The sequence below is a fragment of the Podarcis erhardii genome, assembly GCF_964252035.2.
Source record: "Podarcis erhardii genome assembly, chromosome: 2".
NCBI lineage: Eukaryota > Metazoa > Chordata > Lepidosauria > Squamata > Lacertidae > Podarcis > Podarcis erhardii.
In genome coordinates this window covers 5,145,183-5,168,753 of record NC_138498.1, presented here as the reverse complement: position 1 = coordinate 5,168,753, position 23,571 = coordinate 5,145,183, and the positions used below count along the sequence as shown (strand labels likewise).

Below are 23,571 nucleotides of genomic sequence, written 5' to 3'. Positions count from 1 at the left end.
CCCCAGCGGGGGGGCCCGCCACTTAAAGGAGATCTAGCCAGGCCCCTCTTTGAAATCATTCAATCTATTTTAATGATTGGTTCGCTCCCCGACTTCAAAGGCGCCTCCAATCGCCACTCCTGATAGGCTGAAGGGAAGCCAAAAAAACAAAAAGGAAAGGAAAGAGGGGGAGGCAGGGGAATGGAGTAGGATCACAGGAGGAAAAAGATGTAGACTGAGGAGAAAAAGAGGAATTTCAGAGAGAGGAGGAAGCGGGCTGTTTTCCCACTTCTATCGGAAGACCATGCGCTCCCTCCATGGATAGTTTCGGGTGACCCCTGATGGAAACTGTCTTTGCAGAACTCGGACATCACACACTCCTCCTTGCAGGTAAGGAGAGTCTGCGAGGGGCGCGGAAGAGCAGCCACATTGGTTGGCTGGTTGACTGAGTGCAGAAACCCAACAGGTGATGATGCTCTCTGCACAAAGGTGAAGCAGTGGGGAAAGCTTCACCTGTTGATTTTTCTGCCTGACAAGCAGTTGTGAAAGAGCACAAGTGGAATCAGCTAGGAGTGGGAGGAGAAATTGCAGCCTCTTCAGAAATAAATTCCATTAAGATCAGTGAAACTTACTCTCAAAAAAGTGTACAGAGGACTGCACTCTCAAGAGTGGCAATAAAATAAAGAGATTTTAGTATGGAAGAGGTACAGAAGTTTCATTGTGATTAAAATACTTGTGGCTCTCCAATTATGATAATGTTGAGACGCTCAAAGGAGCATAACAAGGGGCATGCGGGGGGGGGGGAGCAGAAACAAACTAAATAACTGTAATCTTATTGGTCAGGACTGGCATAGCTCTGATTTGGCATTCTCTTAAAATTTCAAAACAGGGGAGGTGGTAGGTTTATTTGGTTATTATTGGTGTGTAAACTTTGGAATTGCGCAGAACTCTTTGCTATGCAGAATGGCAAGGTGGCTCATTCCTGGAATCTGTGGAATCAAAACTCCCAGGGCTGCAAGGGATCTGAAAAGCATCCAGTCAGACCCTACTGCAGGATCCGCCATGCATTTAACCTCAAGGACTCTTGCTTTCGAAATCACTTAAACTTCCCCTGATCATAAGCTTCTCACACCAAAACCACATTCCCATTTCAAGGAATAGCCTGTCAATCACTCTGAAGGATAAGTGTAGATTCAGAAATGTGTGCCTATCTTATATCAAAATACACTGGTCCTGGGGTGAGGCAACTGAGGATTTAGACAAAACAAACAGGGGGATACTTTACCTTTGGTCTCTGCAGTGATTTTGTTGGGATATTTGGAAGGACAGGGTAGCAGACCACCAGTAAAGCTGGTTTTTACTTTTGTGGTTTCATTTAGGATCTTGGTTCCACAAGAATTGGAAAGTGCAAGCCTCCCTACTATGTGTGAGTGGTTATCAAAAACCTAGAAATTAAAATGGTTAAATTTGATGTATAATGTTTAGTTTAAAGGTAGGAAAATAATGTCTTGAATTCAGGCAACATTTTAAAATATTTGCTCAATTTGGGACCCAGTATAGCAATCTTTGGACAGATGATAATAAAACCATTCCTATTTATTGTGATGTATCATAAATATTGATTGTGTCCCAATATTTGCTTTTATTTTTTAAAAATGTTCTAATGCAGATACTGCTTTATCTGTTTTCTTTTGTGAGGTCAGAACGGTATGAACTGTTTATACACAGTCTCTACATTATAAAAGAAAACAAGGTGTCTCTCGAGCATTTTATTATCACACGTAGCTTAGTACCATGATCTGCTTTCTGATTTGCTTGCAGAAAGTCCAGGTAGCAAGGATTTGATAGCAAGTGACTGAGAGTTGCTGCCAGCCAATTTGGGCAGGAGTAGACCAGCCTCCCCCAACCTGGCACTCTCCAGATGTTGTTGGGACTTCAGCTCCCATCAATCGCAGGCAGCACAGTCAATGGTCAGAGGTGATGGGAGGACACCAAGCTGGGAGAAAATACTAGGCTAGATGGGCAAATAGCCTGAGCTCTGTTATAAGACCTTCCTATGTTCCTGTGAGGGTGGACAGTCATTTTTTTCATGCTTGGATCAAGCTCATTAAACTGTGTGCAGCTAAAGGTCTATTATTATTATTATTAATAATAATAAAAATAATAATTAATTAATTTCACACTTCTGAGAAAGTGCTTAAATGCATTATCTCAGTTATCTTGACAATAGGCCTGTAAGGCATTATTACGTATATTAATTATTATACTAATAGCATTATATTACCTCCATATTGGAGATGGGGACTGAGATCAAAATATAATGCTTGTCTCAAAAAGCCGCCGGATGCATTCTTAGCAGAAGGAACTTCCTAGTGCCATGCAGCCCAGTATAATGGATGTACCGGTACCTAATAAGAAAACAAGTTCCTGGTTTTTTTGGGGGGGGAGGGGTGTCTGCTCAGGGAAGTAGCCTTTAACTTATTTTGGAGAGGGTTGCACCACCTTTAAATGAATAAATGTTGTTTCTGGGAGATAAATTCTGTTTTCTGAGAGCTGCTAGAAGCAGCTTTGACAGTAGAGGCATGGAACACTTTCCACTTCCAAACTGAAAATGTAAGTTTATTTACAACTGCAGTCCTACAGCACAATCCTATACCTGTATAACCAGGAAGGAAGCCCAATTTCCAATATACATTTGCTCAGGAAAAATCCCTCCATTGGGACTTACTCCCAGGAAAACCAGGACTCAATCCACATACACTGACAGTTGTTTATTCATTTCTGACCTGGTTGCTGCAACTCTGCGTGCTGCAGTTAGGCTCAATGTTAAAATCTGCCTGCCTTCTAGGGATAAGCTCCTTTGTTACGCTCAATAGTAATAATTGGGTATATTCACTTCTTACATGGCTGATACTGTCTTCTTGCATCAAAGTCTTTGAATCCCTGCCAAGACAGATCCAAGTTCTGTGCCATTCTATATCAAACTTTTGATACCAGCGCTACGAAAAAGGTCCCCCCCATCAGATTAAGATGTGAGACACACTCCACCTAAAACATTTGGAAAGATACATGTTTCCTCAATCAGCTTCCAGAACAATGAGTGGGCATCTTCCCCACAACTGCAAAGTAATCCTGTTAATATTCCCTCCTGGAGTTCCCTCAGAAATATAAGTCTGCTTGAATTCAATGAAGCTTACTTCATAGTAAGTGTGCATTAGGAATTGTAACATTAATATTGTTTTCAGGGTGTGCCTGTAATTGTCAGATAAGCAACAGGGGAAGGGTGGGCATCGTGTGGCCCTCCAAACAGCTGGAGAGCACCACTTTGGTGACCCCTGTCTTTAGATTGCCCCGGGCATTAATTTTTCAGGAGTACCTAGTTGACCACTAGAATGGATTGTTGGTTTTGTCCTGCACAGGGAGTTCTTTTGTGCATATAATCTCAACCTTCTGGCAGATGATTATTCCTGTGCTAACTAAAGAACAGCAGTTCCACAGGGAAAGGATTTTGCTGATGTTCTAACATGAGGCTGATGACAGGCAGTGAATACTTAACTATCTCCTTGCAGATCTGAGGGATAAGAAACAAAAAGGAGGAAGGAGGTATCTATGTTAAATACTTTGTAGTTGTCCTCAGGGTCTCTACTGTAAGTCCCTTCTAAATAAGATCATAGAATCATAGAATTCTAGAGTTGGAAGTGACCCTGAGAGTCATCTAGTCCAGTCCCCTGCAATGCAGGAATCTCAAATGACAAATGCCCATCCAACCACTGCTTAAAACCTTCCAAGGAAGGAGAGTCCACCGCCTCCTGAGAGAGTCTGTTCTGCTGTCGAACAGCTCTTACTGTGAGAAAGTTATTCCTGTTGTTTCGTTGGAATCTCCTTTCTTGTAACTTAAAGCCATTGGTTTGGGTCCTACCCTCCAGAGTAGGAGAAAACAAGCTTGCTCCATCTTAGCATGAGTCAACAGTGTGATGCAGCAGCAAAGAAAAGCTAATGCTGTTCTAGGCTTCATCAACAGAAGTTTAGTGTCCAGATCAAGGAAAGTAATAGCCCCACTCGATTCTGCCTTGGTCAGACCACACCTGGAATACTGTGTCCAATTCTGAGCACCACAATTTAAGAAGGATGTTGACAAGCTGGAGCGTGTGCAGAGGAGGGCAACAAGATGATCAAGGATCTGGAAACCAAGCCTTATGAGGAAAGGTTGAAGGAGCTGGGTATGCTTAGCCTGGGGGAAAAGCAGACTGAGAGGAGATATGATAGCCATCCTCAAATATCTGAAGGGCTGTCACAAAGAAAATGGAGCAAGCTTTTTTTTCTCCTGCTCTGGATGGTAGGACTTGAACCCATGGCTTCAAGTTACAAGATAGGAGATTCCGACTAAACATCAGGAAGAACTTTCTGAAGGTAAGAGCTGTTTGACAGTGGAACGGTCTCCCTTGGCAGGTTGTGGGCTCTCCTTCTTTGAAGGCTTTTAAGCAGAGGTTGGATGGCCATCTGTCCTGGATGCTTTATCTGAGATTCCTGCATTGCAGGGGGTTGGACTAGATGACCCTTGAGGTCCCTTACAATTCTACAATTCTACGATTCTATGATCTTCCATGTGACCTTGAGATATTTGAAGATGGCTATCATAGCTCCTCTCAGTCTCCTCTTTTGGTGCCCAGTGCAGAAAAACCAGCTGGCTGCTCTGATCCCTCATGTTGACAAAAAACACAATTTTGAAAAATGGACAGTTTGCTGTTGTTACAGTGGGGCTTTTGTATGTGTGTGAAAGCATCTTAACATTTTTTGCACAAATGAAATAAACTCCATCATGGACAAAAGCCCTTTGGTTATCATATGGACAAAATAATGCTTTTGGCTCCTTATGAGTGGGTAGTGCTTCTCCCCAAACCAGTTTTTTTTTAAAAAAGAGAGATCTAGGTCTTCTTTGGATGATCAGCCAAAATACGCTTTAAGAAAGTCCAGCATTTCTGGATTTGCAGGGCTGTCCCACATTCAAAAGTAGCAGAGAAGTATGGAACCCATACCTAATCTATGGGGGACTGGGAATGGTATAGCCATGCTACACTAAGGGATCGTGTCCATCACTTTTTTGGAAAATGAATCAGGCAAGCTGTAAACTTGTCAGAGGGAGGAGGAAGTCACATAAAAATTTAAAAACAAAAACCTCTCCAAAATGCAAAAAGTTCACAGAATTGCAGGATATGATTTCAGAAATGCCATGTTTTCTGTAGTTCCTGGGGGCTCCTGCACTCCAGTGGATAGAGCAGAGAACAGTTCTGTCTTTTATTATTATTATTTTTAAAATACATTAATATATATTGTATTAATATATATGTATATCCCCTTCATGGATCACTGCCTTGCCGTGGCGAAGGGGCTTGAATAACTCATAGAAGCTATGAACTATGCCGAGGAGGGCACCCAAGATGAACAGGTCATAGTGGAGAGTTTTGACCAACGTGATCCACCTGGAGGAGGAACCGGCAAGCCACTCCAGTATCCCTGCCAAGAAAACTCCATGGACAAAGACAAGAGGCATATAAAAGCTATGACGCTGGAAGATGAGCCCCTCAGGTCGGAAGGCGTCCAACATGCTACTGGGGAAGAGCGGAGGACAAGTATAAGTAGATCCAGAGCTGATGAAGCGGCTGGGCCAAAGCCGAAAGGACGCTCAGTTGCGGATATGCCTGGAAGCGAAAGGAAACTCCAATGCTGTAAAGAAAAATATTGCATAGGAACCTGGAATGTAAGAACCATGAACCTGGGTAAGTTGGATGTGGTCAAAAATGAGATGGCAAGAATAAATATTGACATCCTGGGCATCAGTGAACTAAAATGGATGGGAATGGGCAAATTCAGTTTGGATGAATATCATATCTACTACTGTGGGCAAGAAACCCGTAAAAGAAATGGAGTGGCCCTCATAGTCAACAAAAGAATGGTGAAAGCTGTACTGGGATACAATCTCAAAAATGATAGAATGATCTTGATACGAATCCAAGGCAGACCTTTTAACATCACAGTAATCCAAGTTTATGCACCAACTACTGGTGCTGAAGAAACTGAAATTGACCAATTCTATGAAGACTTACAAGACCTTATAGAAGTGACACCAAAGAAGGATGTTCTTCTCATTATAGGGGATTGGAATGCTAAAGTAGGGAATCAAGAGATAAAAGGAACAACTGGCAAGTTTGGCCTTGGAGATCAAAATGAAGCAGGGCAAAGACTAATAGAGTTCTGTCAAGAGAACAAGCTGGTCATCACAAACACGCTTTTCCAACAACACAAGAGACGACTCTACACATGGACATCACCAGATGGGCAGCATCGAAATCAGATTGATTATATTCTCTGCAGCCAAAGATGGAGAACCTCTATACAGTCAGCAAAAACAAGACCTGGAGCTGACTGTGGCTCAGGTCATCAGCTTCTTATAGCAAAATTCAAGCTTAAACTGAAGAAAGTAGGAAAAACCACTGGGTCGGTAAGATACAATCTAAACCAAATCCCTTATGAATACACAGTGGAAGTGAGGAACAGGTTTAAGGATTTAGATTTGCTGGACAGAGTGCCTGAAGAACTATGGATGGATGGACTATGCTACCACTCAGTGGATTTGTAACTGGCTAACCGACCGAACCCAAAGGGTGCTCATCAATGGTTCCTCTTCATCCTGGAGAAGAGTGACTAGTGGGGTGCCACAGGGTTCTGTCTTGGGCCCGTCTTATTCAACATCTTTACCAACGACTTGGATGATGGACTCAAGGGCATCCTGATCAAATTTAATAATAATAATAATAATAATAATAATAATAAATTTTATTTATATCCCGCCCTCCCCAGCCGAAGCCGGGCTCAGGGCAGCTAACAACAATAAAACAGTACAAAAGTACAGCACAAACAACACTCTAAAATCATTCATTATAAAATTAATTAAATTCAAGCCACTGGCCACCATTGGGCCAGAGCTCCGTGAAGATTGCCAAGGGAGGGAGTCAGGCTGTGCCCTGGCCAAAGGCCTGGTGGAACAGCTCTGTCTTGCAGGCCTTGCGGAAAGATGTCAAGTCCTGCAGGGCCCTAGTTTCTTGTGACAGAGTGTTCCACCAGGTTGGAGCCGCAGCCGAAAAAGCCCTGGCTCTAGTTGAGGCCAGCCTAACTTCTCTGTGGCCTGGGACCTTCAAGATGGGTGAGGGGGCACATAAAGATGTTGAAAAGCATCGGGGAGAGTATCGCACCCTGAGGTACTCCACACACCAAGGAGTGGCACGATGAGAATTCCCCCCCAAGCGCCACCCTCTGTCCCCGACCAGAGAGAAACGAGCGCAGCCATTGAAGGACTGTGCCCTGGATCCCCACGTCGGCAAGGCGGTGGTCCAGAAGTTCGTGATTGATCATGTCGAAAGCTGCTGACAGATCTAGAAGAACCAGCAGCCCCAACCCGCCTCGATCCAGCTGTCTATGAAGATCATCTGTTAGGGCAACCAGAGCCGTCTCGGTCCCATGACCAGCGCGGAAGCCGGACTGGAATGGATCCAGAGCCGATGTTTCATCCAGAAACCCACCAAGCTGTTCAGCAACCGCTCTCTCAATCACCTTACCCAGGAACGGAAGATTCGAAACCGGGCGGTAATTGGATAGATCTAAAGGATCTAATGATGTTTTATTTAAGAGCGGGCGCACCACTGCCTCCTTCAGTTCCCCATGGAATGTCCCCATGCCAAGGGACAAATTGATGATATCCCCAAGCGTCTGGACACGCTCTAATCAGCCAAGACGGGCACGGGTCGAGAGGACAGGTGGTGGGCTTTCCAGCTCAGAGGAGTCTGTCCACATCGGCTGGGGATATCCAGTCGAAGTGGTCCAATACTGGACCCAAGGACAGTCGAGGGGCCTCCAGTTCCTTTATTGTATCCAAATTGGCAGGGAGGTCATGGTGGAGCAACAAGACCTTCTCCGCAAAAAAGCTCGCAAATGCCTCACAGCTGTGTGTCAAATTGTTATTTAAATTTGGCTGTCCCTCAAGGGACGTTAAAGACCTGATTATACTAAATAATTGCGCCGGGCAAGAGCTAGCGGGTGCAATGGAGGCCGAGAAGTAAGACTTCTTAGCAGCCTTCACCGCCATCTCATAGGTTTTCATAAAAGCCCTATAAGATGTTCTTGAGGCTCCATCACGGGCACCCCGCCATACTCGCTCTAGCCGTCTGAGGTCCCGCTTCATTTTCCGGAGCTCCTCGGTAAACCAGGGAGCCCGGTTTCTGCGGGGTTGCAGAGGGCGCTTCAGTGCGATCTCATCGATGGCTGCCAGGAGCTGGGTATTCCAGCCCTCAACAAGCTCAGTCAATGAGTCGCCAGGGGGAGCAAGGTCCCGCAAGGCTTGGTGGAATCTCTCAGGGTCCATCAGCCTCTGCGGGCGAGCCCAAATCGGCTCGCCACCTAAGCAGGGTGGGGGTGGAAAGTTAATCCTGCCAAAGATCAAATCCAGCATGTGGCCTGCTTGATGTGTGGGGCCCAAAACAAACTGGGAGAGCCCTAGTGTCGCCATGGAAGACACCAGGTCCAGAGCCTGTGAGGAGGGAGTGGCATCAGCATGGATGTTGAAGTCCCCCAATACTAATAGGTTAGGGAACTCCAAGGCCCAGCTGGCCACCGCCTCCAATAGGCCTGACAGGGTGGCTGCTGGTGCGCTAGGTGGCCAGTACACCAGCCAGACAGCCAAGCTCTCCTCGGAGCCCCACACTAAGCTAACACACTAAGCTAACACATTCAATGGCGATGGTAGAGCCCTGAAAGGACAATCTTCCCAGATTAATAATGCCACCCCTCCCCCTCCCCCCGGCCCACAGTCCGGGACTGGTGGAGGACAGAGAAACCCGGGGGCGCCATCTCTCTTAAGGTAACTGTTGCCCCTTCGCGCACCCAGGTCTCCGTCACACAAGCCAGGTCGACCCCCTGCGAGATAAAGAAATCTCACAGGGTGGCGGTTTTGTTGCCTATAGACCTGGCATTGCACAGCACCAGTGACGGAAGTGAGTAATCCTTGCTCACCCTACCCACGTCCCTCGGGATGAGGCGCAGATTGGAAGGGGTACGAGCATATCCATATCTCGATCCCCTTCGCCTATAACATCTGCCCCCACCACCATACCTCCCTCACCCCTCCACGGTAGCAATCCCAAGCCTCATAGTAGCCTCCATTGATGGGAGGGGTGGCTAACACCCCAGAGGACAGGATCACACTCCAAAACGACCTTGACAGATTAGAGAACTGGGCCAAAACAAACAAGATGAATTTTAACAGGGAGAAATGTAAAGTATTGCACTTGGGCAAAAAAAATGAGAGGTACAAATACAGGATGGGTGACACCTGGCTTGAGAGCAGTACATGTGAAAAGGATCTAGGAGTCTTGGTTGACCACAAACTTGACATGAGCCAACAGTGTGACGCGGCAGCTAAAAAAGCCAATGCAATTCTGGGCTGCATCAATAGGAGTATAGCATCTAGATTAAGGGAAGTAATAGTGCCACTGTATTCTACTCTGGTCAGACCTCACCTGGAGTACTGTGTCCAGTTCTGGGCACCACAGTTCAAGAAGGACACTGACAAACTGGAACGGGTCCAGAGGAGGGCAACCAAAATGGTCAAAGGCCTGGAAACGATGCCTTATGAGGAACGGCTAAGGGAGCTGGGCATGTTTAGCCTGGAGAAGAGGAGGTTAAGGGGTGATATGATAGCCATGTTCAAATATATAAAAGGATGTCACATAGAGGAGGGAGAAAGGTTGTTTTCTGCTGCTCCAGAGAAGCGGACACAGAGCAATGGATCCAAACTACAAGAAAGAAGATTCCACCTAAACATTAGGAAGAACTTCCTGACAGTAAGAGCTGTTCGACAGTGGAATTTGCTGCCAAGGAGTGTGGTGGAGTCTCCTTCTTTGGAGGTCTTTAAGCAGAGGCTTGACAACCATATGTCAGGAGTGCTCTGATGGTGTTTCCTGCTTGGCAGGGGGTTGGACTCGATGGCCCTTGTGGTCTCTTCCAACTCTATGGTTCTATGATTCTATGGAGGCTCGCAACATTATACAGGAGGCAGCAACGAAAACCATCCCAATGAAAAAGAAATGCAAGAAAGCAAAGTGGCTGTCCAATGAGGCCTTACAAATAGCGGGGGAGAGAAGGCAAGCAAAATGTGAGGGAGATAGTGAAAGATACAGGAAATTGAATGCAGATTTCCAAAAAATAGCAAGGAGAGACAAGAAGGCCTTCTTAAGCAAGCAATGCAAAGAAATAGAGGAAAACAACAGAATGGGAAGAACCAGATATCTGTTCAAGAAAATTGGAGATATGAATGGAACATTTCGTACAAAGATTACCATAATAAAGGACAAAAGTGGTAAGGACCTAACAGAAGCAGAAGACATCAAGAAGAGGTGGCAAGAATACACAGAGGAATTATACCAGAAGGATGTGGATGGCTCATACACCCCAGGTAGTGTGGTTGAGCCAGACATCCTGGAGAGTGAAGTCAAATGGGCCTTAGAAAGCACTGCAAATAACAAGGCCAGTGGAAGTGATGGTATTCCAGCTGAACTATTTAAAATTTTAAAAGATGATGCCGTTAAGGTGCTGCACTCAATATGCCAGCAAGTTTGGACAACTCAGCAGTGGCCAGAGGATTGGAGATCAGTCTACATCCCAATCCCAAAGAAGGGCAGTGCCAAAGAATGCTCCAACTACCGCACAATTGCACTCATTTCACACGCTAGCAAGGTTATGCTTAAAATTCTACAAGGAAGGCTCAAGCTGTATGTGGACCGAGAACTCCCAGAAGTGCAAGCTAGATTTAGAAGAGGCAGAGGAACCAGAGACCAAATTGCAAACATGCGCTGGATTATGGAGAAAGCTAGAGAGTTCCAGAAAGACATCTACTTCTGATTCATTGACTATGCAAAAGCCTTTGACTGTGTCGACCACAGCAAACTATGGCAAGTTCTTAAAGAAATGGGAGTGCCTGATCATCTCATCTGTCTCCTGAGAAATCTCTATGTGGGACAAGAAGCTACAGTTAGAACTGGATATGGAAAAACTGATTGGTTCAAAATTGGGAAAGGAGTACGACAAGGCTGTATATTGTCTCCCTGCTTATTTAACTTATATGCAGAATTCATCATGCGAAAGGCTGGGCTGGATGAATCCCTACCTGGAACTAAGATTGCTGGAAGAAATATCAACAACCTCAGATATGCAGATGACACAACCTTGATGGCAGAAAGTGAGGAGGAATTAAAGAACCTTTTAATGAGGGTGGAAGAAGAGAGCGCAAAATATGGTCTGAAGCTCAACATCAAAAAAACAAAGATCATGGCAACTGGTCCCATCACCTCCTGGCAAATAAAAGGGGAAGAAATGGAAGCAGTGAGAGATTTTACTTTCTTGGGCTCCATGATCACTGCAGATGGTGACAGCAGCCACGAAATTAAAAGACGCTTGCTCCTTGGGAGAAAGGCGATGGCAAACCTAGACAGCATCTTAAAAAGCAGAGACATCACCTTGCCAACAAAGGTCCGTATAGTCAAAGCTATGGTTTTCCCAGTAGTGATGTATGGAAGTGAAAGCTGGACCATAAAGAAGGCTGATCGCTGAAGAATTGATGCTTTTGAATTATGGCGCTGGAGGAGACTCTTGAGAGTCCCATGGATTGCAAAAAGATCAAACCTATCAATTCTTAAGGAAATCAGCCCTGAGTGCTCACTGGAAGGACTGATTGTGAAGCTGAGGCTCCAATACTTTGGCCACCTCATGAGAAGAGAAGACTCCCTGGAAAAGACCCTGATGTTGGGAAAGAGGACGAGATGGTTGGATAGTGTCCTTGAGGCTACCAGCATGAGTTTGAGCAGACTGCGGGAGGCAGTGGAAGACAGAAGTTCCTGGCAGTGGAAGACAGAAGTTCCTGGGTCATGAAGAGTCAGACACGACTAAACGACTAAACAACAACATATATGTATATATCAAAACATGGAAAGAGTTCACAAAATTATATAGTTCACATGGGTAAAGGGGGTTGTGCCATTTAGCAATGTCACCAGCACCTTCTAATAGAAATCCATGCAGTGATGGGAGATGAACAGCAGGAATTGGTGCCTGGATGTGGGCAGCTAGACTTCAAAAAGTGTTGGCCCTGGTACAGAGAGGTGGGAGGGGGTCATTTGGTGCCACTTCAGGTAGAAAACTGTCTTGGGCTAGCACTGTCCAGCTTGCTGAATTTGGGCAAGATTTGGGCAAAATGAAAGAACCACCAATCAATAGTTATTTAATTTATTTATGTATTTTTACTGCCCCAGGGGAGGAGGGGAGAGATGGGGGGGTCAGTCTCACGTGTCAGACTAACGTGACTGGCCTTGGGTACTATGTGTCTTGACTTTTGGATGTTGGGAGACGGGCGCTATTTGCTGTTTCACCTCAGGCAGCAAAATGTCTTCGACCAGCCTTGATCCCCCACAGCATGAAAGGTAGTTTGAGCATAGCCAGTTTGGAAATTTGAAAGCTTCCAAAAACACAGAGGGAAACAGAAGCCACCTTTTCCTCTCCCTCATTTATATCTGCTCATCTCTTTGCTTTGTGGCTAATTTGCTTTTTAACAGAAAGGGTAATTTAGAGGTGGAGAACCTGCCTTGCATGCAAAAAGGTCCAGGTTCTGTCTCCAGGTATGGCTGGGATAAGACACCTGGCCAAAACCCTGGCGAGCCACTGCCAGCCAGTGTTGGCAGCACTGAGCTCAATAGACCAAGGGACTGACTGTGCATAAGGCGACTTCATATGCTTCTGTTTAGGAGAGGAAGGAAGTGGGAAGATTATTCTGGCACCAGATAGTGCAAGTGAAATAGTAACCCTTTGTTCCCATATAAACTTGCAGGGAGGAATGTCTGTGGAGTTATGAAAATTTAACCTGAAACACAGTTGTAAGAATCTGCTGGAAGTAACATTCTGGTAATAATCAGAAGTACTAGTTGTAAAAATACAAAAATTGCAGATAGCTGTGTTGGTCCAGGAGCAAAAATCCCAAATCTACTGTAGGGCAATACCTTTATAAGGTCGGGTCAAAATACTAAAAAGTCATCAGAAACATTTGGAGTTCTCCAAAACTCTTATTCAGACTGGATATTAGCCAAAATTGGTGGGGGCAGTGAGGGAGAGAGAGTAGGGCATTGTGTTAAAATTCCAAAGAGTGCTGTCTGTGACATTATTATTATAGCACAGAGGAGAGGTTCTGTGGTCATCATTTTCTTCTAGGCTCTGCTAGGAAGTTTTACGTTGCAGCTTTTCCTTATGTTTTTTGTTTTGTTTTAATTGTTGTATTTTGTATTTTTTAAAAAATATGTTCTGTACAATTTGTTTTTCCTGTGGGTTTTTCTTTTTGTAAGACATCCAAAGCATTTTATTGATGTTGTGCTTCTTCTCTATTTTGATTGTTTGATTGGCATCCAGCCTGAAGAAGAGTTTGGGAAAACTCGAAAGCTTGTTCATTTACTTGGTAACATTTTTGGCTGATGCTAAGGAAAGGAACTACTCTAGAGTAGCTTTTGTTTGTAGACATATTCCTGTAAGAGAGCCAGTACCAAAAGGGAATAGCACACTTATAAACTGGTTGCACTTCTGAAACCAGTCTCCTGCCACCTGTGGTACATGAACGTCTGTATTATGGTCTAAGAATATTCCCAGGTGCCCTGCCTTAGTGGTGCATCTGCTCAGTACCTGCTTTGCCCCATATGGGGAGGTGAGGGTCAGGAATGATTGCCCAGTCACAGTTCCTGTTGTAGCAGCTGCTGAACAAAGCCTGGAGCTTGACAACTCCTTTCTTCTGACAACTAATGCAAGTAACAGTGAAGCTCAATGTCACATAGCACTCCTGAAGCAGTGGAGATCTCTCTCTCTCTCTCTCTCTCTCTCTCTCTCTCTCTCTCTCTCTCTGTGTGTGTGTGTGTGTGTGTGTGTGTGTGTGTGAATGCAGTTACCAATTGTAGTGCTGGAATGGGGAACCTGATCCCATACAGATGTCCTTGCAATCCAACTCCCACCAGTTCCAACCAACATGGCTGATTCTTTGTTCCCCATCCCTGCTGTATTGCTAGCCATGTAGACACTTCTAACAGGAACAAAGAGACATTTATGGGAGATGAGGTAGTCTACTTGAGCAGCGTTTCGGGCCCAGAACAATTATGTTTTAGGAATTAGGGATTATTGAAATCAATGTTGTTGCTCAGTCCTTTTTCCTTCTCTCTGCTTCAGGGCTGGACCTGCAACTCCTCTCCAGAGGACGCCACTGCCTGCCACCCCAGCTTGACTTTTGTAGCAGTGCCCACTGCTCCCCATTTATCAGCAAGCAGTTCAGGAGCTTATGAATCTGTGGGGATGTTCCAACTCTGGAGCAATGAGGTCCCACCAGGCTCACACACAACCATGGCTTTTGGGCTGCCCAAGGTTCCCTACCACGGGCAAGGGCCAGCGAGCAGTGGCTCTACTCATGAAATGCCCCTGACTCCGCCAGCTGAGCCCACCTACTCCTTTGAGCTGTCGCCTGTCAAGATGCTGCCACACTCTTATGCCTTCCCAGAGGCCCAGGACTTCTCTAGCTTTTTGCAAGGGCCCCGGCCTTTGGGCCCAGCTCCTCCTCCAGGAACCACCTCCACGGATGATGGCCCTTGGTGGAGCCTGCAGCAACCAGGCAACTTCTCTCTGGGCCGGCCGCTGGTCCTAAGCCCCCAGCCCCCTCTTGCTGCTCTCCTGCAGGGCACTCCCAAGGGGCTCCTGGGTACCACTCGCCGCTGCCGCCGCTGCAAGTGCCCCAACTGCCAGGCAGTGAATGGAGCCAGCGAGGAGCCAGGCAGAAAGAAGCAACACATCTGCCACCTGCCAGGCTGTGGCAAGGTCTATGGCAAAACGTCCCATCTGAAGGCCCACCTCCGCTGGCACGCGGGCGAACGCCCCTTCATCTGCTCCTGGCTCTACTGTGGGAAAAGTTTCACCCGCTCGGATGAGCTGCAGAGGCACCTTCGGACGCACACAGGCGAGAAGCGCTTCGGCTGCCAGCTGTGCCCCAAGAGGTTTATGCGGAGCGACCACCTAGCAAAGCATGTCAAGACCCACCAAGGAAAGCGAATGCGGGGCATGGCCATGGTGGCGGCAGCAGTGGGCATCAAGCAGGAGTGATGTCGAGGGGATGGAGGGGGCAGAAATGGAGCCCAAAGGGTGGAGGTGGGTTCAAGGAAGCAATGAGAAGACTGAAGTGCTCCTGAGCTAATTTCACTCCCTGTCCCAGTCAGCGGCACTGCCAGCCTATTCACCTCCTGAGTCAGTCCCCCCACCCAAAGGACCACAGGAACTGTAGTTTGGTGAGATGCTGTGGATTCTTGGGCCCCGACATTCCATTGGAAAAAGGGAGTTAAATCAATCTAAACCAGAAGTGTTGAAATGCACTGTCACTGGCTTAGAATCCCCTCTTCAAATGCATGCATTGAAATGCTGGAGAAAGCCTACCTGCCCACATCCATATCTACAAAGCTACAAGTGAATGCAGACTCCTATCTCCATGCTGGTACTGACGAGGGGGTTGAACTCAATTCAGCACGCTTGTTCTATGCAAGCCACATACCAGCACAGGTGGACACAGTTCATCCAGAAGCAGTAGGGGTGGTGGTGGTGTCCTCATATCCCCTTCTCACCACCAAATGCATATTATTCACAGCACAGCACTGGGGGGAATATCCCCTATGTCTATAAACACTTGATATTGGTCCATGGGAATTTGAAATATTTCCCCATCTTTGTGTTGGCCTCTCTGCTACAAACCAGATCCTTGCTTCAAAACATGCAATGCTGGTATCTGGGACCTTGAATGGTTTTTGCAGTCCTCTTTCTATACCACATGGTTCCCATGCTTTGTTTTTCACTACAAGGTGTACTTCATGCACACAGTTGAGGTTCCTGGACTGTACACTTCGGACAGCAGGCGGGGATTTTCATGACTCAATGTTCTTCCTCACCCCATATGATGATTATATATAATATCCTGTTTTGTAAACTGACATTCAATCACAGTTCCTCATTTCAGAGAAAATGGGAAGTCTGGTTTAAACAGCCAAGATCCCCAGTGTGCACAGGGTGGAGGGGAACGAGCAAAGGGAGGGGCGGCAGAACCTGATGCTGGTTCTTGACTTTATTAATCATGATCGATGCAGTTGGGTGAAGTTCTAGAAAGGCTAGAGTGTGGGGGAAGGACAAGGTGGTGGGGAGGTCAGCACTGTGTGTCTGCACTGAGGTTAATGCGGCACTCCTACCAGTTCCTTTGCACAGCACCAACCTTCACACACTGCCTTTCCCCTCCCACTCTCCATCCCCGCAAGGAGCAGCAGCAAAGCCACTGCCAGGAAGTCAGGTAAGTGCATTCATCCCACCCGACTCTGCTACTGCACTCCAGTGTAAAAATGCATGCATATACAAGCTCCCTCCCAGCAGCAAAGTGGCAGATTCAGAAGTGCAGGCTCCCTTCATAACAGTCATAGCTGTGCCTCCTCAACATCTGTGCCCCCTTCTAAGATAATGCAATGACCTCATAATTATGCTATACAACAGTGTGTTCCCAAACTTGGGTCTCCAGCTGTTTTTGGACTACAACTCCCATCATCCCTAGCTAGCAGGCCCAGTGGTCTGGGAACATGGGAACTGTAGTCCAAAAACACCTGGAGACCCAAGTTTGGGAAACACTGCTATAAAACAATAATAGGGATGCATTGTGATGATGGGTGCAGATCTCCATGTGTTGCCCTTCAGCTAGACTTACTATTTTCTGTGCCCATACATGGGTAAATGATTTGGAGAGCTCAAATATCTTCTTTCAGGGTGACTTAAAGTGTGTCTTCTGTGAAGTTCCATTGTATGTGACAGAACTTGCACACCACTCTCTGGAAACTGAAGTGGCCACTGTGTCGGGGAAAGAGGTGTGTGGGCTTGGCGGCAGCAATGCTAACAGGCTGAAGGCAGAGGCAGGATCCCAGCTCCTACCTGATCTTCGCTGCAGAAGGCCTCGTTCCAGAGGGCAGTCGCTGCAGACCTCCCATGCACTCTCCTCTGGCTTCACACGGCACTTCTGCTTCCAGGGCACAGCAGGTCAACGTCGCCCTCCCAAGCATGCATGTGTCCCCCCCCCCCAAAAAAAAACCCAAACCCGGACATTTCCTGTTAAATGTAAAAATCTGTCAATGGGCATGTTGGCCCCCCAAAAGAGGACATGTCCAGGAAACCCCAGACATATGGCAACCCTAGGGTTACAGGGTTGGGCATCCCCATTCCTTACTCATAATCTGGTCTTTTGCTTCCTTTCCTTTTTTGCTGTTCTAACCAAAACATCATATCCCGATGTGAATCTTGTTTCTCCCGGATGCCACACAGGAGGAACCAAAGCCTAAAATTATGAAGCCAGCAAATGCCACTGTAGATGCCACAATCCCATCACATGTATTTTGCCTGGGCCCAATCACATGTAAAGCAAGGGGTGAGGGGCGTCTGCCTCAGGCAGCTAAATTTGAATGTCATAAAAGGGTAGCAAATGGTCAACTCTTTAATGTAATTATTGAATTTTAACCCGCAGGGAGAGGACCTTGTGGGATTTTCTGCCTCGGGTGACAAAACAACTTGGTCAGACTTGGCACTAGACACCTTTTGACATTAGGGGAGGCGCAGTGGTTGCTGCTCTGCCTCAGGTGGCAAAATGTTTTGGGCTGGACACAGGTGAGGGTGGGGGCTACGCTTCAACACAAAATGGAAGCACAATCTCCTCCCCCCCGCATCGTTTTCCTTTCCTCCTTTCTAAGCAGTTTCCTTTCTAAGCAGCGCCTGACACCTGAAGGGACCCAGGCAGGTGGGAAACGAAGTAAGGCTACAGAGGTGGGCTCCCTCCCCCGCCCAATGCTGGTGAAACGAGTATTTCTGATTTTCCTGCTCTGAATTTCCTCCGCCTTTCTATGTCAACAGCACAAACACATGTTCAACATACACACGGTTTCCCCACCTATCTAGTTTGGTCCCAAGAGAAAACAAAGATAATGAAGAAGACTACAGAGTGCCATTTTGTTTCTTCCTAGAGCCAAAAGGAAGACAGGAAGACCCGCACATTAATCCTTTAATGCAGGTGCTCTCTACAACATTACAGAGAGGCATCATGTTGCCTGAGGTGAAGTCAGGGGCAGTACAGCATGCCTTCCTCAGCCCCCAATTTGCCTCTCTGTAACATTACAGGGACATCTACCTTTTTCAAGACCCCTCCAGTTTTTAAAAACATCTTTTTTAAAGTAAACAAGCACACCTAGGGGTAGCACTAATGCTAATTCTTCCTGCCTTCCTGCAAGTGCTAGGTTGCTACTTGCAGGTAGTACTTTAAACAAGGAGCAAAACATTCAAAAACATGTTCCGCCAGATGTGGTAGTACACTCTGAAACCAGCAGTCCACCCCCTCTCACCCTGTCTAATGAGCAAATCACCAGAACACACATCTCATCTGAAGAGAGACTCAACACAGCACACTTTTGAGTATTTTTCTCACATGGCAGAGCTTTTGACAACTCATTATTTGTGTAGGGCAGTGCAAAATAAGCCAAACAGCCATTGTAGCCAAGGAAGGTTCTACTTTTCAAGTGCAGGGAAGAAGTGCAAGACTGCTTAATTGAAAATAGCTTTTTGTGTTTCTTGCTGCAGACTTCACAGGCAGGTCTGTAACACCAGCAGCATCATTTGAGCAGATCCTCCTTTGTTAAAATAGGCCGCGCTGCCTTTGATGTGTAAAAGAGCCGAGCTCCATTCATTTGCATCTCTGCACTTCTGACTCTTGTTAAAAAGAAGAGAGTTGATAGAAGAAGCCATTCTTCTTGACCCTTTCCTCTGTCAGGTAAAGCCAAATCCTATTAACAGGCAACAGCACAATGGGATTGCCCAGATTTGGGAGTTTGCCTTGATGTCTGTTCTGATGCTAATGGGAGATAACAGAGAAGTCCCTTAGCATGAGCATTCCAAAACATTTTTCTGCTTGAAGTAGAGCAGCCAGTGGTGTCAACGTACTGAATATTTTGGCACCTGAGGCTGAAAACCGTCAACTGCCTCTCCTTCAAAATGAAAATGCAAAACCAATAAATGAAGTACTGTGGTAACAAAACATGCTGACCTGCCTTGTGAGCCCAAATCAGGTTCCAGTGAGGGGCAAAAATTGACTGGAATGGCAAAAGGATATTTGGAATCAAGCTAGTAACCTGATTCTGGAAGTCAGATATATTCGTAGGCAGCGCTGTGTGTCTTTTGTAGGCTTTCCTATACTCCACACAAGTTGCCACCCCACAAACATTTTTAAAGGTGTTTAGTCCTTTTGGTTTCAAAGTATAACTTGAGAACCTGGGGGCAGCGTCTGCTGAAACTGAAGGAACCACAAGGAGACTTTTGGCTTGGATCAAGCTTCCGCCCCTAGATATGGTCTTTTACCCTGTCTCAAACAACTGTTGTGGAGAAAGTGTTGCTTGGGGGTACAAGCACCAAATAATGGTCCCTGGTAATTACCACAGTGTTTGTGCATGCAGAAGAGAAGACTTGCCTACTTAAGCTCCATCTGCACTGATGCAAACACACACACACACACACACTACTTCCTAATATTTTTCCTTAACACCACATTTGCCCGTGAGAATTGATCTTCACCTTCACCTTCAAATGTGCTTCCTTCTCTTGCACTGTGTGAATTATCTGGGATAAGTTTAATATAATAATGCCAAGGCTGCACACAGCCAAACACATGTACCACACAATACAGATTCGTATTTTCAGAAATTGGGCAAAAATGTACAAATGGCAAAATTTAAGTCATCAACTGTGAACAGCAAACACAAGCTTAAAGTAGCTTGACTATTCCACAGTAAACATGAAGCAGCGACTGGGAAAGGGTGTCTGCTTCTGTGTTTAACCAACCAACCAGCCATTTAAAATGTACCTGCAATGTTCACAACTTGGCAGTATCACATATGTATCTTGTCACTTATCGTGAGTTCAAAAGTAAACTTTGAACTGGGTCTAACTTCCTTAGGCTAGCCCATTCTTTCAAAAAACAGAGTGGGGGAAAACACTCTTGGGTAAGATTCTAAAACTGCTAATAAAGGTGGTTCCCTTCTTCATGTGTCAGAGGCTAAGGGCCATTTTTCATTTCTAATTACAGATATATGTGTAATGTATATGCATGTGTGTACACACACTCTCTCTCTCTCTGTATATCTCTTCAGTGCTAGGAGGGGAAGCAGTGTAAAGGAAGATGTTGTGAAACTGGCCAACAAGGTTTGCCCTAAATAAAGTGCAAGGCCAAGAGAAGGGGATCTAGCACATGGTGCACAAGTTACTCATGGAAGAGCCTGCAAGAAGACGTCTCCTTGTTTGTTTTAACTAAAATCTTTATTATTACAACAAACAAAATAAAATTCTCAATTCACACAATCCAACTCCCTCGTCCAAGAGCCCCGACCTGAAGCCCGTATAGCCCCACAGCATGCATATACAGGGGTCTGGAGAAAAGGGAAGGGCCACCAGCGGCACTCTCTGATCCCAATGTGGGGGTTCTGCGCCCCTTTCATAGGATGGGGGGTGTCTGGGCAAACAGTGCAGGACCAGAGGGCAGCAAGAGTTTGCATCATGCTGCTGCTGTGTCTCTCTTTCCCTTGGAGACAGCAGAAGGAGGGAGGGTGGGAGAAGGAGAGGGAAGAGCTAGTTAGATCAGTCAAAGCCCCCACCCCACTGGTCTGACAGGGGCTTTCCCACAGTCCAAGAGTCACAGCTCATCCTCATCAAGTTGGGCAAGTTGAGCACAGCCTTGAGGGAAACTGATTTCCGGGACTTCAGGATCAGGGAGCAGCGGCCTAGCGTCGTCATCAGTTGGGGCCTGTCAGGGACAGAGGAAAAATGAAAACTCTGGAAAGGTTCCTGAGATGTATTTTGCAAGACTCCCACCGCAGAGCTCCTGCCACGGCACATCCATTGGCTTTATCTTATCAACAGGTAAGACAGTGTAATACTTTGGTTCAATATATCTCTTACGGGGTAATCCAATTCTGTGCTGCGAAAAGCTGCATTCTGCATTCTGTATAAATTATGCAGATTAATCATCTTAAGTACTGCCTTGCTGGATCAGGCCAAGGTGCATCAAATCCAACATTTTGTGTCTCAGCAGCCGCCAACATGATGCCTCTTTGAAACACGCAAGGCAGGGAATGAAGGTGATGACTTTTCCTGTTGTTGCCAACACTTAGATCTAGTGTTCAGAGATATTCTGGTATTCTGCCTCTGTCCACAGTGTGGGGTTTGCAGCCAAATGTATGTTTTGCTAGACAAGACAGGGCTAGTACACAAAGAGTGCACTTAAATTTCCTAGAGAGGACCCTCTGTGTGCTTACTTCCCTTGCCTCCGCTGGCTGGAATTCTGTAACCATGGAGATAATCTTTTATATTTCATCCTGTCTCTGAGAAGAGACTCTTTCTACCATGTTTCCAAACTGATCAAATGTGTATCTGGGAGGTCCAGACAGATACAGCCTATAGAAGCCAACTTTTGTATTTTGTACCTGATAAGTTTTATTACCTGTATTGTATCTGCTGCCTGCATTGAAATGTAATTGTTTATCTTACTAAAACATGTGGTTCATTCTCTGCAGCAGGGCTGAAGAGGGGGAGGTCAGCAAACCTCAAATAAAAGGGACAAAAAGCTGTAATTGCCCAATTCCTAAATTTTAGTAAGCTGCAAAAATGTATACAATACGTGTTTTACTTTGTTAAATGGATTGACAGCCCACTTTTTCTATGTCTCCCACATATGTGGGATACAAAGTTTAACTTTTAATCTACAGATTTAATTCTCAATTCGTCTCCTACATCAGTGATTTTCAACCTTGTTTCTTTGGATCACACTTTCAGAATAGAAATTTTCTTGCACCACACCATTTTTTTTATTGATAAGAAATACATTGGGACAGCGATTCTAGATCACAACTATGATTGTTCTCAGTATCACTTTATGCTCTTGCTCTCATTTTGGAAATATATCTATCCACATATTGCAAAAAAAATTTTTTTGATACAATTCTATAATGAAATGTTTCTTTTGTTCTCCTTGAATCTTCCTGTCATGTTTGCCATCCTCTCCTTGTGCCACAGCCTTTGAGAAGCAATGTCCTACATACACAGAGGTTCCTTTTAACTAACAACTATCAGTTGCGTATAACAAATTTGCCCATATATACTTACTCAGGCTTACTCTCAATCAGGGATGAGGAACCTGTGGGCCTTCAGATGTGTTGGACTCCACCTCCATCATGGGCAATAAGGGCCTTAATGGCTACTAGTCACGGCAGCTTCAGTATCGAAGATTGTACACCTCAGAATACCAGTACCTGGTATCTCGGAAGCACAAGTGGGAAGAATGTGCTGTTGCGCTTAAAGGATCAGCTTATGCATTTCCCATAGGTTCCTGATTGGCTGTGAGTACAGGATGCTGGGCTAGAAGGGCCCTTGGGGGCTCATCTTATGGCAGGCATAGGCAAACTCTGCCCTCCAGATGTTTTGGGACTACAACTCCCATCATCCCTCACTAACAGGACCAGTGGTCAGGGATGATGGGAATTGTAGCCTCAAATATCTGGAGGGCCGAGTGTGCCTATGCCTGTCTTATGCTCTTACATTCCAATCAGCCCCAGCCAGCAAAGCCAATGATCAGAGACGGTGGGAGTTGCAGTCCAACAGCTTCTCGAGAGCCACAGTTTCTTCATTTCTGCTCTAAAGCAAAACCAAAGATAAGAGCATAAGACAGCTCATTAGGCAATGTCTGCCCATGTTCTCAGCCTGAGAGTGGAGCAGATTGCAGGTAAATGGAAGGAAGAAAAGTGTATATGGCATGCTTTCAAAATCTCTTGTGGGAAGGAAAGCACAGCATCAAAAAGCTTTCCAGAAATAAAATTACTGGCATATGAATGCATCAGCAATGGTAAACAACGCAAGAGATGGGGACATACTCTACTAACACAGCAATGAATTTCAGACTGTGTTTTGGGGAACCCTGGGATTCTTTTGGAAGAATGTCAGTGGTTTCTCACTGGGAAGGCCACTATAGGCAGAAGCTTTGAATCCTGCAACCTGTGCCAGATTCTGCATTTTTTCCTAGGCTTCTGTGGCACGGTGGCAACATGTGGTCAGGTGGTGGGGACATGTGTGTGTGTGTGTGTGTGTGTGTGTGTGTGTGTGTGTGTAAAATGTCAGTCCCAATGAAAGTTAAATCCTGATGGAAAGAATGAGTAAGGCCACGGGCAACAGAACCTGAATCATTATCGTTATGTCAACTGTGAATGTTGAATCCTTACTCAGATTAAAAGGAACACTTCCTCTGCCCTACCAAAACTCACTGTGTGCAGGGACTCCTGCTGGGAGGAATTGGAGAGATGCACCTCGGAGCCATCGGAAGGTAGGTGAACTGGTCCAGGCCCTGGAGAGCTTTGGCTGCGAGATGGCTGG

The 23,571-nt window shown here is 45.8% G+C and overlaps 2 protein-coding genes across 5 annotated transcripts in view; one reads left to right on the top strand and one right to left on the bottom strand.

The window, feature by feature from the left end:
* The first annotated feature begins 275 nt into the window (after positions 1-275).
* On the top strand, positions 276-16,014 carry LOC309336210 (transcription factor Sp5-like). The gene is made up of 2 exons (XM_081851807.1): positions 276-369; positions 14,281-16,014. The coding sequence occupies exon 2, from the start codon at positions 14,404-14,406 to the stop codon at positions 15,199-15,201; it is 798 nt and encodes a 265-aa protein (XP_081707933.1). The 5' UTR covers positions 276-369; positions 14,281-14,403; the 3' UTR covers positions 15,202-16,014.
* Positions 16,015-20,447: 4,433 nt separating this feature from the next.
* The window catches only part of ARHGEF25 (Rho guanine nucleotide exchange factor 25), a 72,420-nt gene continuing 69,296 nt past the window's right edge, over positions 20,448-23,571 (bottom strand). For all 4 annotated transcript variants that reach the window (XM_081851729.1, XM_081851727.1, XM_081851728.1 and 1 more), the window contains 2 exons: positions 23,463-23,567; positions 20,448-20,953 (listed from right to left, as the gene is read on the bottom strand). In XM_081851729.1, the coding sequence (XP_081707855.1) occupies positions 20,843-20,953; positions 23,463-23,567 (216 nt within the window). In that variant the 3' untranslated portion in view covers positions 20,448-20,842. The remainder of the gene's footprint in view (positions 20,954-23,462; positions 23,568-23,571) is intronic.

What these genes read in the sequence shown, in the direction of transcription:
- LOC309336210 (XM_081851807.1), top strand. Translation starts at nt 14,404, where the DNA reads ATGTTCCAACTCTGGAGCAATGAGGTCCCACCAGGCTCACACACAACC.